Below are 17,068 nucleotides of genomic sequence, written 5' to 3'. Positions count from 1 at the left end.
AATTTGTTTCCCAGCATCTATACTGGGTGGCTCACAACCACCTACAGCTGCACTAGCTCCTAGGAATATAATACCCTCTTCTGGCTTGCGACTGTTAGTTATGTCCTCTCTCTCTCTCTCTCTCTCTCTCTCTCTCTCTCTCTCTCTCTCTCTCTCTCTCTCTTGCTCTCTCTTCCCCCTTTCTGTTTCTTTCTCTTCCCTCCCCCTCTTGCTCACCCATGAGGAGTCAACATATACATACAAATAGAGGAGAAGAAAAGGTGAACATGCTTAGAGATGTTTGCAAGGGTCTAATAATTCATACTCCAGATTGGTTTGAGGCCATTTCAAGATGGTCATTCATAACCCGTGGCTATGTGCCTGGCTGGCAGTGGTGGAGTTTACACCTATGACTCAGAAGGTGCTACATGAAGGGCAGCGCACAGGAGGAGTCTCCCGGTTCCTGTTGAGAAGATCCTTCTACCACACTGACCCTGGTGCTGTCTACCATGAGGAATCTCTTTGGGGGTTATGTGGAGAAAGGAAAGTTACAGCCAGAGTTTGTATGCACAGCCCACAGCACCTTAATCTCTATGCCTCCCTCCCCTTTCTTCACAGTCAGAATACCTGTACTCTGCTGTGTTCTCAGGACACAAGCTTGTAGCTCTTTCCCTTCCAAGGTAACACTACATTCTGTTGGTGGCCACACATGGTGCTCTGCCATCTACCAACATCCCTGGGTAACTTTCAACCCACTCGCAGCATAACGTTTTCCCCCTTTATAAACTTAAAGTAATGAACTGTTCTTCTATCACATCCCCACAAAAACAAAAACAAAACAAAACAAAAAAAACACAAAAATAAACCATGCAGCGGCAGAGTATTCATTTGTCCCTGTGATCACTGGAGAAAAGTGTGACAAACTCCAATCACAGTCTCAATGACACAATGAGCAAATATGGACGCATAAATTATCTACATATTATATATTCATATATAATATATGAATTGGTAATTAAATCTATGGAAGGCAAAAGGTACCACTGAGGTGCATCCTCTTACACACCAAGATTTAGTAGTAGGCGCATTCATTCAAGAAGACCCTTTCCCTGGAATGTGTAGTTGCATGTTATAGGGTTTCCGTTATTACGTCTATTTATTGAGCCACGATGCCATATGGTGTGGGGGGGTCAGAGGATAACTTGTGGGAGGTTTTTTTTTTCCTTCCACTATGTGGATTCTGGAAAGATGTACTTTCACTAGCTGAGACATCTCACAGGCTTCTCAGCTTTGCTCTTTTGGCTTAAAAAGAAGATTTTAAGACATGAAGGTTGTTTCAATGACAACAATGGAAAATCCAAAGCCATAAGACCACATTGACAAACACACTGCTTCTTATTTCCAGAGAAGCCTTGAGTAACCACAGCTGTGAGCTTTCAATGCACCCAGCTGAACCCAAAGCTGACAACCACATGATCACCATGTGCTGAGGCCTGCCTGGCCTGCTGAAAACCAGCCACAGCAACAAGACTGCCCTGCATGAAGGGCAGAGCACAGGAGTCTCCCAGGTCCTTCCAAGGAGCCTGATGGTTGGATGAGAGCAGACCCCATCTGATCAGAGAAACTTGGAATAATGACACTGGTCAATGACTTCAGAAATAAACCCAACAGAAAATGTTCCCAATCATTTCACTTCCAACTTTTTTCTAGATCCTATTTTTGAAGGAAAACTTTCCCCCATCTTTCTTTTTTATTACTCTGGATTGAAGAAAAGCACACATTTCATTTATTGTCGGGATTACAGATTCTTATTAAACAAACCAGAGCTCATTATAAAATCAATATCAACTTAACCACCATGCCCCCAGGAGGAACACAAAAAGGTCACTCTAAGAAATTCAAACAGTTTTCTTGCTGCAAGGACATGATTTTAATCACAGATACTATTAATTAGAGCTGTCACTGGGAAGAGTCCCCCCCTTTTGTTGTTGTTAATTATCACAAACTCAGTCATAAGTATGCATTTTTCTACCCACAATCTTATAAAAATTAGTCATTTCTGCATGTGAGTCCAACCTTTCATTCTATCAATATTTTATATTTGAATTTCAAAGTATATCAAAGGATGCCATGCTTTCTGGAAACCTCCGTCCTTATGATCTCTGTCTCTCACACACAGAACTGAAGAGTGTGGAGTATGATTATTTATTTATGCTCTGACACTTGCTTGGCCCTGAGGACCTAGCATCCTGTATTGATGGTCTTGCTCAATAGAATTTCTGGGTAAATTCTTACTAGTTTATGTGACATTTTTTTTCCAGGCTGCCTCTTCAAACGTGTTTTTTTCCCCCCCCTTTGGCTTTGAAGCAAAGCTATGTGCCATGTGCCTGAAATACCATCCTCAATTCATTTGAAGTTGCCATTTCTTTATAAGAAAAAGATCATCCTGACCAGGCTTGTGACCCTCCTTCAGAAAACCAGAGGTTTTCTCCATTCAGTGATGATGATAAGAATTTTTGAAACGGGACCAAAAGCTGTCTCCTCATCGCTTTTAAGCAAAGGGACTTTATAAATTCTTCTCAACTAGCCATATGTGGCAGATGCAGAACAACCACAGAGCAAGGGCAGCCAGCTCAGACTAGCTGAGGGTGATAACTGGACAGTCACTGTATTTCCTGAGAGAGCCAGAAAGCTTGCCGAAGTAACTTTACGAACTGAACAGACAGCCTTTGCTTTATATACTGTGTGATGTGAATTACTGATAAGACATTAGACAGCACAGACATGTGGTTAGAAAAGACAAAAGATTCAATAAATTAGAGAAAACCTTAAACTGCATATTGACTAAAATTTTAAATGTAGCAATCAAGTATAATTGTATAACCCTAAATTGATTAATAATATATTTAGAGTTAAATGATATTTTATATTAAAAATTTGAACTCCCAGACTTCTATATATTTTGGGCTTGCATTGCTGCTGAGTGGAGTCACAGTTTCATTTTAGCAAGTCACTCATTATGAAACGTGTTGATTATGCCCCTTGTGTTTGTCTCTCGGGCTCATACTTCTCCGGGCTTCTGGTCTACTTCCAGGCACGTTGGGTGCCTGTCTGTGTTTCTAGCACACATAGCACACAGCTGCCTCTGCTGACTCATGAAGACATATGCACTCTACATTCCATTTATCAGTATTAGGTTTCACTTTATCCAAACAATAGCAGAGGGTGGCAACAGATCAGGTCAAAAGATCCCTTCCTATAAGACCCCAAGGAAGTTGATGATTTAAGAGCCATCTTCACACATCTGCACAACCAATCCATCTTGCAACTGTGGCGTGTTTCATTAATAGTGGCCGGATTAAGATAACAGATAATGCATAATTCATGTATTGTACTTTTTCCACATTTCTAATTAGCAACCCACTTTCTACAGCTAATGTAAGACTACCCAAGAACGGTGTAAGATTAATACAGAGCCATAAAATTGTGGTTGCAAGGTATTTACATGAATGCTAATGAGAAGTTTCAAATTGTCATCATAAAAGAGCCGGTACTGTGACTTAGTGAGAGAGTATAGAGGGTGAGAGAGGGGACAGACTGCCCCCCTCCACTCCCAAATCAAGTCTGACAAATCCAAGGAGAAAGCTTTGAAAAGTTTGTTTTTACCTGGTAGGCTTCAGTGGCATCTGCACTGGGGTCAGCGCCTAGTCCAGACAATTTGTCCTTCAGCTTGTAGTGTGAGTTGTGGCGGAGGCAGTAGGCAAGGCTGGAAGCCAGGAGAACCCCCAGGATGCAGGCAATGGAGAGGAAGGTGAGCGCAATGAACTTGGTAGAGTCCTCTTGCTCTTCCTGATGGGGCAGGAGTTTGAGCTTTCCTTTCTGCAGGAGGAGGAGAACAGGTTACTACTCAAGGGACCCTGACTCCAGCATAACATCCCCTCCAGAAGTCAAGAGTAGCCCCAATGGTGGCTGTTCTTCAAACTTAACAATGTGAAGCATTTGGTACCTAACTTGCTGCTTTAAGTAAAGTGAAGCGTACATCATTCCTAATCAGACACAGATTCTGTCTGTATCTTGCTCGGCAGGAGATGGGAAAAATGTTAACAGAACTTAATAGTCCCCAGTCCCAGTAGAATGCACTGGCTAGAGTCATCATCTCATCGCTCTGGGACATGGCTTCTTGGGTTAATGCAACCTGCTCTAGTCACTCTTTATAGGCACAGACTCCAACTACTGGTACATGAGTATTGTTCCTTCAAAGGGGACAAGGTCTTTGGAAACAGACGATTGGGAAGTTCACTTTGCATCTTGGGGGAATAGGTGAGAAAATCCTTTCTGTCACTCAAATCCAGGGCAGATAGCCAGACATCGCCCCCCTCATTAGCTTTATTAGGAGGTGTATTAGCAACAATTAAACACGCCACAGGAAAATGGAAGGGCCGCAGGCAAATCGCCCACGACTCCCGGCCAGCAACCCCCACAATTACTCGGGGAAATGAATGGAAGAGCACGCCCCTGCCTCTGTCCTGGTTGCTACAAGAGGAGAACAATTAGCAAACTCCTTTCCGCCACCTAATTTCGCGTGGTAACAAAATGGATTTTTCCCCATGAATGCCTGGCCGGCCTATTCATTATCTCTCTTCTATTAGTAATTTTCTGCTCCGCTTTCAGCCTCCCAACTCTTCGTTTCCTCCAGTCTCTGAGTGTACACAGTGTCTCTTATGTCAGGCCGGGCCCATTTTTATCTTGTAATCATAAAGGCCACCAAAGCAATTATCGCTAGTCTTGACTGGAAAAGCTGGTCATTAATTAGCCTGCTTTTGCCTTCGGTGCGCGGATTAGCGGGCGCTGGGACCGAGTTAATGGAAACGCGGGTTAAATGAGAAAAGACGCCGGGATTTCCTGCCTGGATGCGCGGCTTGGTTCTGCTTGGCTCTGAACCCAGGAGGTTCCTGGACTTCAGTAATGGGGATGGAAGAGAGGAAGGGTGGGGACTCCAAGGCCTGGCAGAGGGGACCTTTGGGAGGGAAGCAGGTGACCCGGAGCAGGAACGTGGATGGACACCTCTCCCAGGACTGAGTGGGCGGCACCCGGTGGCTGCTGCAAGTCAGGAGCACAGAGGATCCTGCATGGGGAGAAAGCTGTGGAACCCTTCCCTTCCTCCTCTTGGCTTCCTCCCAGGTCCCCTCCTCTTTTCACTCCCGCCCACCCCACACGAGAGCTTCTAGAAAGAAGTCACTCCAGAGTCTCCCGCCCCTCCCCCCAAGTCAGCGAAGTCCCCATCTCAGTTTCCAAGCTACACTTCTTTGCCCCAGCACCCGCAGGAGCACAAACCACACAAATAACCCTTTCGGCCAGGGTCTCGGTGGCCCAAATGGCTGTCCTCACATGACTGGATGCAGTTCTCACAAGAACAAACCCTTTCCCTTAAGTTCCCGGCCAGTGGGCCTCTGCACCATTCATAAAACGGAGCTGTTCACTCCCCAGGGTTCAGTGTGGTCCCAGGTATGCCAGGGCGGGAGCCAGCCACACTCTGCCGGATCCGTGGCTGCTTTCCCGCAGCCCTTGCCTGTCTAGCCTCTTCTCAGCAGACCACAACAAAGACAGTGTTGGGATGGCAGTGCCAAGGGCACCTTACCCATCCCCTGAGCTGCCGGAGGGTCCCTGAACCAAGGTCCAGCGTAGGCTTTGGGCGGACCTGCGCGCCACGTGGCGCTGGAATAGGACCTCCTTAACCTGGCTTCAGGCACGAAACTCCTCGGCTTCAGGTTCTCAGACAGCTCTAAGTTACCAGCCATGCTAGGCCATGGTTTATGACAGCCCATCAGTACACTCTGCACTGTACCCGCGCTTCTACGGAACTGAAAGAACCACAGGACTGGGAGCACCAAGCGATCAATGGTCCGGAGTATGAACTCCGCCTGATTGACAGCACCGCCAGGTGACAGACACTGGGCACTCTGGAACCACAGAAAGAGGCAGGTGATGTTCCTTCAAGTGAACTTGGCCCCAGCCGGCGGGGGGCAGGCTGCCGGGCAACCAGTGAAAAGCCCAGGTGTCCCAGCTTCTTTTCTCGGTTTTACTTTAAACCAGTTGGCTGCTGGATTTTCTCAGAGGTTGAACCAAATTGTTGGGGCAAGAGCAGAGACTTCCTTCTCACTGGGCTCCTGTGGGAGAACTGAAGAGGGCAGGGCCAGATTACTCTAGGCTCCACCCATCTCTGTGCCCCCTGAGTGGTCCCGAGGAGTGGCTGGTGACCAGGATTAGTGCCAGTTGTACTCCTGCCCCAGAACCCCACCAGATAAGAGACTCACACCACTGGCCTGTGGGGTAGGAATCATGGAGGCACCCAGATCTGAAACTATGGACTTCAGGGCCTGAGTGTAGGGCACCCTGGAAGGTTGGCAGAGTGGAGGTTGAAAGGAATGATGTCTGAGAGAGGAGGGTAAGGTAGATGCTGGATCAAGGGACTCCCTTCGAGTCAATATATATCTAATTTTAAGGTCTGAATTTCAACTGACTGATGGTTTCTCAAACTTGAAAATTTATCTCTTAGGGGCTCTCTGCCTGACAGTAGCACCAAAATGACCTGACCGGAGGGTTGAAATGGGTGGGGGACTGGTGGAGGGAGAGAACTGCTAGCAGTGGATGAGACTGTAAGAATCCTGGGATGGGGGAAATAAAATTTCTAGAAATGCTTGTTTTAATGTCAGTTGAACATCCTCTTCTAGGTATAGTGACTGAGTTAACATAACCTTACATTTCCTTTCTTTTTGTGGAGCTAAAAAAGTGCACTAAAAAATGCTTGTTAACCAGAGGCTTCGGTGGGAGAAGTGAGTCTGCTGGGAGCTTGAGAGTGAATTTGCACCTGGGCTGACCCAGAATGGTGACTTCCCAAGGATGAGCAGTTTGGTGGGGACCACAGGCAGCTTTGTGTGTGGGGGGGATGGGGGGGTGGGGGGGCTCCCAGAAGACAGCCCAGACTAGTCATAGACATCTTATCAGTTTTGACTTGAAATTGAAAGAATAATGATGTTTAAATATTTATAACTTTGGCATTTACAGTCAGATGTCTTTTAAAAGCAGAACACCTTCTGCACAGTGGAAGCTCTTTCTGAAAGTTTGGAGCAATGCTGCTGAGGAGGGTGGTGGAAGAGGATTCTCAGAAGGAGGTTGTTAGAGGTGCTGGGGCGGGGGAGGGGAGCTGTGCATCCAGGACTCCGGAGGCACACTATCAAGTTCTGAACAGACTTAAAAAATAACAGGAGTAGGTCAGACTTTAAAAATAAGCAGGAATAAGCAGGTCTAGGTTGCATCATCTCAGAGGCAGCTCAGGTGAACTGTAACCTTGAGCATGTCTTGCTATCATCTCTACCTGCAGCTCCTCAAATTTAGAATATGTGGTATTGCCTGTGAGGCAAGATCAGTGTGGGAGTAGGGAAGTTGATAAGCTGCCCTTAGACCACATCCCTGTGGAGTTCAGCATTCCCACCTCTGTCTGTGAGGCACATGGGGCTTCCGGTGACATCCTTGACAGACACCCTTATAACTTCCTAAAATGTTGTGATAAGCTGAGGGGTGTGGGATTCTATGTCTAGAGTCAATTGCGAGAACTAAGCCACACCAATACAGAACTTTATGGTGAAAATTTGCAGGCATGCTACCAAGAAAAATTTTACATAGCCAATTCACAAGAGCAAGTCTCTGACTTGCAGTTTAAAATCTGCATGCACAAAAAAGTTATGAGCATAAGCCTTTAGCTTCATTGATACTAAATTTCTCTTGTTGACAAACTCATTGTTCTTTTTCTACAGAATTTGATTTGCAACCTTGTTTCACCCTATTTTAGCAACCCACCACACACACTTTGGTTTGGAAAAGGCTTAAGATGAAGGACATGTCCCCTCCCTATCTTTTGGGGACCCATGTTATTATGACTGAAAACCTTTCCCCCTGTGAAACAGAAATTAGTCTCCAAGACTATGAGTTACTGTAACAAGTTCGTCTTTGACCAGCTAGATGAACCACTACCTTAGAGAATCATTTGGAAATTTCCTTTTAAATTTACTAAGATATTTGTATTAAAATATGGTTACTACCACTTTAAAACTGATCACAGTTTTTAGCAAAATATTTTTCAAGCCTAGACAAGTGACCAAACTTAAAAATGGGGAGGGGGAGAAGGGTGTCTTGAAATATTTTAAGAGTATTTTTTAAAGCTGTTAACTGAACTATTTTTAATTTGGAATTTGCCACAGAATTCTAATAAATGAAAGAAGTCAGGCGGAAATAATCATGTATTAATTCTCTGCATTACAAAATCTTTTCAGAAGCTATTATCAGAGCAAGAGGCATTGCGGTCTGAATTCAGGGTGGGAGAAGGCCTTTGTGCGGCTGAAAGCTATTGTTCCCCTCTACAGATGAAATTGTACTTGCAAATCTGCCATTCAAATAGTCACACACACACACACACACACACAAAAGCTTATATGGGCAGAAGAATCTCTCAAGAAATAATTATTTTTAAACATAAACTTTAATGAAAATAAGTTATGTGCTGTTTTTAAAAATAGGCTGTTTGTTGAAAAATTTCAAGCATACACATAAGTGAATATACAAAAGATAATAACTTATTTGCTATCTTGAAACACTCCTAAAATAGTTGTTCTAGAAAAACGCTCTGTTTTAAGATAAGGGAAGATTCATGATATTGATGTTGAAAAGGAGGAGAGAGTTCTGTGAACTCATTTTTAATGTTGCTTGTTAACCACAAATTGCCCAGGGTGGAAGAGCCAGCTAAGCTAGCGCAGAACAGGCCAAATAGATCTACCCAAAGAGGGAACCTGCCCCTTGCATTTTTTCCGATCCATTGGCTGTGTTTTCTTTACATCAGAACTCAAAACTCGGCAGCGGGTACACTCAGAACACTTCGCAGGCCAGCATTTTAGCCGGTTTAGTGGCCTGGAGTGTTCAGGAGTTTTCTAGGGCGATGCCTGGTATTAGAGGGGGATATTTGGCCTTACTGTCCAGGCCAGTCCTGAACTAGCCCCAATCCCAAGAATCAACTACCTTCAAGACTGAATTATCTTATTTTAGCTTAACCCGCTCTCAGGCCAGGAAGGCCTTGGCTTTGCCCAGTTGGTCAGTACCGGATAGTGGAAAGAGTCAAGCGCGGGTCTAGGAAACTGGACAGCGGCAGTCACAAGTCCCCTCCCCCACACGGGGAGGCTGACCCTCACAGGCCTCGGCTTTCTCACCCCAGTTTCCCTGACCCTTCCCCCTCACTAATTTCCAAGATCTCTGTAGAGGTCGTGGAGATCAAACCATGGCACAGAACACAAAAGGTCGAGGGTTCCTGGGAGCCTCCAGTATTCACAGCCCTGAGAGGGTCCTAGCTGGGACAATGCCGCAGCCCAGCCTCCCTGGCCACAAAGCGCGCCTGAGCCATTAATGTCCCCAACAACGCCTGAACCCACCCCAAAATACCAAAAGCACCGCAGTGCTACCGTAGCTGACTAGCACTCCCCAGCTGGGCCACTGTGCTCTTTGGGAGTGGGGCATCTAGGCTGGGGGGCTGGTGGGCACTAACCCTAACCTTTCTCCGCTTCCTCATATTTGCTTGATCCCTAAAATCTCTCGATCCTGGCTTGGTGAAAACCATTTGGACCACTAAGCCATTTACTCCAGATCGGGAAGACTCTCGGTTTCCAGCAGGAACGCGCGGTGCCTGGTGCCTAGGAAAGCCCGAGGTCTGCTGACTTCGATGGACAACTGAAGAACTGAGCAGAAACTGAGTGGGATAGGACCCAGGCGGGCAGAGGCACGGTGAGGCTCGACAGGTGGACTGCAGTACACACCTAGTTCTACCAGGTACAGGCAATCCTTATACTGACCCCTCTTCTTTAAAGCAATCCAGCCTGGAGCTTCGCGGTGCAACGAAGACGCAAAGGGACTTCGGCTTTAAAAGTCAATGCTGCTGATTTGGGGGCTACCCAGATGTCTGGGGCACAGCTTCTTTAACTGCAAATCTGGCGGGTTTTAGGAACCAAACCATTAGTCAGAAATGAAATAAATAAGCTCTTGTTCTAACAGCTCTGAGTCAGAAGTTTTTCTGGCGAGTACGCGACCGCCCCACCTGGCGGGGGGTCTCGGATAGATAAGGGTGGGAGAAAGTGCAGGTTCCTTTTGGGGGAGGGAGGTAGAAGCTTAAAGGTGATCCTTGGGGAGGCTGGGATAGGGGGGTCAGAGGACTCCTCACTTTCCTGGGCCGCCCCCACCTGCTTCTCTGAACGCTCCGCCCCGGGCCCACTTGGTCCTCTTAACTCGCTGCCAACTGGGACTATCGAATGGCACAGAAGCACACCCGGGATCCCAGAAAGGAGAGAGTAAAGAGAGCTCCAAAATGCTGCCAGAGGAAACCGTCCCCAAACCAGTCCCCTTTATGCTAGCTGCTCATCTTGTCCTTCATCCATCCTCCCTCCTTCCTCACCATACCATACGCTTCTTCCATCTCCTCTGGAGGCCGTTTTCTTCAAGTTCTGAATTTCCCAGAGGCCCAGCCTTATGACAAGCCGAGAGGAGTACTCGAGAGAAGTCCTACAGACCACTATCCCATTATCCCTTGGTGAAGTCTCCTCTGTCTCTCCCTTCTAATCTGTGCGCTCAGAAAGAACTACCGTCGTGGGTACTTCGCCTCAGACCCACCTGGAGATAATTCCAAAGGCGGTCTTTCCTGTTGGCCGAACCTTTGACATGTGTCCTGTGGCAAGTCAGTTACCCCCTGAACTAGGCAAGCCGCCCAGGTCCTATATCTGGGGCCCTCAAGCACACCCTCAACCCTTGGAAGATTCTGTCCTGCGTCCTGCCAGCACTAAGCTTGATGATGCCCTGGGGGTATCTACTCTTGATCCTTTCTGCCCCACCCAACTCTTGTCTCCACTATCAGGGCCCACCCGGCAGCCCCTCTCAGTGCCACGACGGGGCTGGCCATCCCTGGTTACCTGCAGCAGGGAGGACGCTTGATGCCCAAGAAAGCAGGAGGTGGGGGTGTGCGCCTCGCTAAGCCGCTTCGGGGCGCAGCGGCCGCTGGCGACAGCGCCATCATCGCAACCAACTGCTTCCCCGCATTGGAGCCACTGACGAGCGGGGCAATCCTGCTTCTGACCACAAACTTCTCAGGAGGCGGGTGGAAACAAAGGTGCCGCGCGTCCCAGCGGCGGCGGTGCCGTAGCACTCGCTCCGAGCCGAGGGTGCAGTTCCGCGAGGCCTTTCGGGGCGGCCCGGCGTGCTCCGCCCCAACCCGGCCCCCTGGCTAGGCGCACCGGGTCCTGACGCTGCGTGGGCGGGTGCAGGGCCGGGCTCGGGACGGTCCCCGCAAGGCTGCTGGCCGCGCGCGCAGCTCCAACCAGAGCGGGCGCCGCGCCCCGCCTTATATCCGGCCCCGCGCGCACCCGGCCGGCGACGGCGGCGCGGCTCGCGGCCCAGCCACCGGTTGCTATAGCGATGTCGTCCCCCCCCCCCCACATGTTGCTGACAGCAATTGGCTAAGGGGCCGCGGCTCTCCGTACACCCTCATCCGCCCAAGACTATGAATGGACATAAGCTTTGTCAGTCATTGGTACCGCGCCGGAGCCAGGGCCTTCACCGGTTCTTTCTTTCAGTTTTTTTCTTTCATTCGCGAGTTGCACTTCATTCTGGACAAGTTCAGAGTAGCGTTAGGGTGAGGGAATGAGGCCTCAGCTAGAAAAGTCGCCCCTCATGCCCCTACTGTGACCTTTGCTTATGTCAGGTGAAGTGTTTCGTAGAGACTCTCTAGGAGAAAAAAAAATTACGGTAAACCGAGCCCTTTCTCTCCTTTCCAAACAGAAGCATGTTAATTACTTAAGGGACTCCCCCATCCCCACTCCCCCCCCCATACTGTACACGAACCCCAGTTTTTAAGACCCAGATGCTCATAGGGAGCAGTCTGTTGAAAGCAGGTGCTAATGAGACTTTGCCACCACTCGGTCCAGGCCAATTGCGGGACTACTAGCCCAATATGTTGGACTGAGGCAGCAGTGAAAAGCATTTCTTTCTTCATCTTTAAGCTCTTGTCATCACCGTAGATGACCGCTCTCCCCGCAGCTGCCTGTGTATAGGATACAGGACTACATTTGCAGTCGCTGGAGCCTACCCAATTACTTGACCTGAGCCCAGACTTGAGGCGGGACTCGAGAGGGTTTATGCCAGCCAAGAGGTCTCTAGAGTCCTCCTCTGGGTTCCGACTCTGCATGAGGCTCCCGGACTCTCCCTTCCCACAGTCTTCCTCCCCAACTCTTGTTTGCCCCCGGGGCGCGGCCACAGGTTGGACACCCTGGTGCGCTGCGCCCCCACAGAGCGGCCAGGAGCCTAAGAGCGAAACCCAACATCTGTGCGTACAATACGCTCTTCAAGACCCACAGCTGCAGGAACAAGGGGAAGAAAGGAAAGTGTGGGGGAGCAGATTCTGTCATACGCAGATGACAGTCTGCGGAGGGCTCTTTTTCAGGAAACCCCGACACACACACACCCCCCCCCATCCCTTCTCCTGCCGCCTTCCCATTGTTCCCGGCACTTGGGACAGCTGGAGACGAAGACTTGCACGGTCGACACCCCCTACTCCCACCCTGCCGCCGCACACTAGGAGGCTGCAGAGCCAATTCCTGGACCCTAGAACAAACTCTGCAGCCCCCACTGCAGGCCAGGCCAGGAAAGGCTGGTACCGCCTTGCCTTTTCATCCACCTGGGCGAAGCCCCAGACCTGCTTAAGGCAAGGGACTGGAGCTCCACAGCCTGGAAAGGATCAGGCTTCCAAAAGGAGGGTCCAGTGCTACCAAGTGCTTGCTTATGCCGGTGCTCTTCCCAAGGACGACTTCCCCTGGGTCACCGGCTTAAACTCTTTTGTTTAGTTTTAATTTACAGGGGCTGAAGGAGAGATCCCCAGAGGCTTGGGGTGGTCGCACAACCTGCACCAACCCTGTAGGGCTGAGTTATTTGGAAGAGGCAGTTGGTAACTTCATGGGAAAGCTGAGGGGTGGCAAAGAGGATAAATTGGGCTTTCCCCAATAGTCTCCTGGGCTATGGGATGCCCCTATGCCAGAGGATAGGCCCTGCAGACACCCCCCACACACACTCTCCCATCTCCATCCCCCACCCCCCACTCACCTCCCTGCTTAAAATTGGTTGAAGCATGGCAACCTGGAGGCCCTCCAGCAGGTTTACTAGAGTGGTTCCTCTCTGTTGCACCCTCAGCAGGCTCAGGACTCTGCAGGGCGCGGAGGCCAGTTGGCTAAAGGCCTGTCCTGGCAAAGACCAGGGCCGAGGTATTTTTTTTCTCAAATCCTACAATCATCCTCAGGGCCCAGCCTACTTGAGTGCCTAGTTCCTTGCTTTCCATTCCCAGGAGGAGCTCTGGCATAGGAGAACATGAGACCTGGAGTCTGATGAGGGGACCTGCCGCCCTCATCCCCTCTAGCAACCGGGCCTCTCCATAGCAACAGCATGTGTGTAAGCTTGCCTCCAGCCAACACCACCATCACCAGCCACCACTACCTCCTCCTCTTCTTCCTCTTCCTCCTCTTCCTCCTCTTCTCCCTCCTATTTCCTCCCTTCTCTTTTCTCCCTCTTCTCTGTTTTCCCCCGACTGGACTTGGAAAATGGATCACAGAATACTGGGACCGGGAACATAGACTTCTCTTTATGACAAGAAACTCAGTCTTCCAGGTACTTTAAATACTCTTAGGGTGAAGGGATCCATAACTCAGCACCAGTGCGGGGGTGTGCCCTGCCCCATGCTAAACTAACCCTTTGCTATGCCAGGGTACTTGGCTCTCCTATTGCAGCCACAGCGCCTTAAAGACGTCATGAGTGCAGCGGGGAACACAGGGGTCTGGCAGCCTAGGGCGCGCCGGCACAAGGCGCCCGGAGATCTGGGCGGGGCAGCGAAGTCGGGGGGCGCGCGGGCCCTGGTTTATAGGAGCGCGCATAGCCTAGGAGAGTTCGCGGCCCTGTTGTGTACTTCAGCCCCAGAGCCAGCATTGCAAACTCAGCGGGAGGCAGTGCACTGACAGGATCCTAAAGGCCACGAGACGCCTGGCACATACCAGGATGCGGCTCAGAGCTATCTTTCTGTCACACCTCACTTGCTTCTATCGCTTTTAGTGGTCCCGAGCCACAAGCAAGTGTGTGATGCATCCCCTCTGCTCCAAGTGGCAGGGACCCCTCGCGGTCACTTCGGAAGAACAGCCAGAGAAGGCCAGGGTCCAGGGCAGAAGCAGGGCAGATGCAGGCCAGACCAGGGCGCGCTGTCCGGCAGACAGCCAGCTTGGTTTTCCACAAGCATGAAGAGACAAGGAAATCTGTAAGTAGAGGCGTTTGTTTTATTTCAGTTTCCTTGTGTCCCAAAGGGCTCCTTTACCTGCCCTGTCTAAAATCCATGCTCCAGATTTAATTGGAATCCAATAGCCTGCCTGCTTTATGCGGTTCTTTGAGGAAGGATAGGGGTGGAGATGCAGTGAGTTGCGTTTTTTGGTCACCCTTTCAATGGTGAAATGTCCTTATGCCACCTTGCAGTTATTTCTATGTAGAAAAGTCTATTTTCTTACCGTTGACCCTTAAAACTTCCCGTGCCTCCTACTGCCTTTGCGGGCTCTGAAACGGGGAGCCTCACGGTCTGGCTGCAGACACTGGAAGCAAGACACAGTCCCTGTCCAGGGGCTTAGGGGAGAAAGAGTTTGTACTTTACAAGACTCTTTTCTTTCCTCCTAGAATCTGATAAATCGACCCACAGGGTTCTTGCTTTCCCCCCCGCTTCCTTTTAAATTCTTATTTTTAGGTCAGGGAGAGTCCTTTACAAAAGTTTCTCAACAATAATAATTCAGCAGTTCTCAGGAAGGATAGACATTTTTTTTCTTCCTGAATCATGAAAGCATAGATCTCATTTCATTGTCCGTGTTTTCAGTAACATTTTCTAGAAAAAAATTAACACAAAATATGTGTGAGACATATATTACTTGAGATCCTTTATAGATGACAAACAGGTATATTATTTATATAGAAGTTATGAAAGGTTGGCTGATGAATAAATAGAAAGTCTGGTGTATGGAAAACTCCCCAGACTTACAAAATTCCCAAACAATATAAATAGCTTTCAATGATTTGTTGGTCGCTGCTAATTCTTCATTGTTTAAAGTACATTTTACATTTGCCATGTGTGAAGCTAACTTGCTGAGATATGAATCTCATTTTCGATTTAGCCTTGAAGAGCACTCAGCTAAGAGATTACAGTCACTCTCCAGCACATGGACTTATTAAAGAAAGTGTAGTTTTAAGCAAAACAGAGAAAGGCTGTTATGGAAGACACAGTTTTGGCAAGGCAAAACACTATTTCAGGAAGTTTAAGTGGCATGGTAAAAGTAGACGGTGATTTTTAAAAATGCTTGATTTCAGGAAACTAAACCAATTGTGTTTTTAAAAAGCAGACACTAATTTATACGTATGGCTCACATATAGAATTTAACATGCTTTTGATTTAGGAATCCATTCATTAAAAACATTTAAATTATTAATTAAAAGTGGAACCACAGTCTTAATTTTTTTTGTAGCACATTTCTCACATTTGTGAAAGAGAACGACATTTTGTGATATACTTTAGTGGCTTTTGGGGGGCGTGAGGCAGGGGCAGAACGTTTGGCTGGGTCAGCTTCCCAAGGAGCTATGGTGCTTTGCATTGCCACCTTCTGAAAAAAAGCACAGCTCAGTCCAGGGCTGCAAACCCTTGTCAGTGAAGTTTGTTTTCTTTCAAGGACCATCTTTCAGAGAACAGCAGATCAGCCTAGGGTGCCAGGAGCGCTAGCCACCACACAGAGTGGTCACAGTCCGTTCAGGAGCAGGTGCTCCCTAGGGTTCCGGCCTGCTGCCTTGCCTTTTGAGTCGTCCTCAGGCATGGTTCTTAAGGCAGTGCCCCATCTTAAAATCCGGAGGAACTGACACATCCCGAAATTATTCACTCAAATATTTAACTTGACTTTAAGGGAAAACAAATACATCTTTAATCAACACAGAAAAGTGGAAATCATTTTTGGGGGGGAGGGGGGAGAATTTCCAGTACAACTCCGCCTTTATTATTAGTCCTAGTGCCAGCTCATATTCTTATTGGTCTAAAGTTTTGTAAACAAACAAACAAACAAAAAAGGAACTTCAAATAGGGCCTCTGTTCCCTCAGTGGATTAATACAATTACATTAAGTTGTGTCCTTAAAAATAAAAAGAACTGGCTGGGGAGATGGAGGTGGCTCAGTGGGTAAAGGTGTTTCCTGCCAAGCCTGAGTGGAAGGAGAGAAGCACCTCCTACAGGGTGTCCTCTGGCGTCCACTTGGTGCAGCATGCATCCCCCGCCCCTCAACAAACAAGTTGAAAGTTACTTAAATAAAAAGTATGTTTCATCAAAAAAGTTATTCCTGATAGGTTGGTTAACAAATATGTAGCGATTTTGTAGACTTTTCTTTCCAGAAACTTTGAAATTATAATTCAAAGGACATGAGAAGCCCCAGGCCTTCCTTATTGCTGTTATTAGATTTGCCCATTAAAATCAGTGTGCTAAAGAACATGTGCTCTTGGGGCAGGCATCTACAAACAGAATGGCCTCCCTGGAGGTTCATCTGGTTTTATTCTGAGATTCCAGAGAGCCTACAAGATGAATGAATTTCTGTCTCCCTCCTTGGGAAGATCTAGCCACTTATTAGTCACAAATAATGCTATAAATGCATAATTAATGGTTGGTATTCAGGATAGTGTATATACTGTATGTTCACAACTAGATTTTTATTCCTCACAAAATTGGGCTAAAATTCCTTTGACTGAACCTTTGTAAGAAAGACTCATTACCATAGGAACAGAGATCTAAGTTTTTTGAAAATGGCTAAGTGGGAACATTGTGTTCCATTGAAAGGAAACAAGATACCTTTGTAGAAATTTTTCAGGGTCTTCTGCCTCTGCCTCTGCCTCTGCCTCTGCCTCTGCCTCTGCCTCTGCCTCTGCCTCTGCCTCTGCCTCTGCCTCTGCCTCTGCCTCTG

At 48.0% G+C, this 17,068-nt stretch overlaps 1 protein-coding gene and 1 long non-coding RNA gene across 2 annotated transcripts in view; one reads left to right on the top strand and one right to left on the bottom strand.

The window, feature by feature from the left end:
* Ptprn2 (protein tyrosine phosphatase receptor type N2) overlaps nucleotides 1–17,068 on the bottom strand; it is a 755,793-nt gene that overhangs the window by 111,598 nt on the left and 627,127 nt on the right. The window contains exon 13 of the mRNA XM_021201639.2: nucleotides 3,646–3,858. Coding sequence (XP_021057298.1) covers nucleotides 3,646–3,858 — 213 coding nt within the window. The remainder of the gene's footprint in view (nucleotides 1–3,645; nucleotides 3,859–17,068) is intronic.
* The window catches only part of LOC110324242, a 6,916-nt gene continuing 3,847 nt past the window's right edge, over nucleotides 14,000–17,068 (top strand). Inside the window, exon 1 of the long non-coding RNA XR_002380680.1 lies at nucleotides 14,000–14,356. This is a non-coding gene — a long non-coding RNA (uncharacterized LOC110324242). The remainder of the gene's footprint in view (nucleotides 14,357–17,068) is intronic.

Source organism: Mus pahari, chromosome 7, assembly GCF_900095145.1.
Source record: "Mus pahari chromosome 7, PAHARI_EIJ_v1.1, whole genome shotgun sequence".
Lineage (NCBI taxonomy): Eukaryota > Metazoa > Chordata > Mammalia > Rodentia > Muridae > Mus > Mus pahari.
Note: the sequence above shows the minus strand (reverse complement) of the source record. Positions and strands in the feature narration are given on the sequence as shown.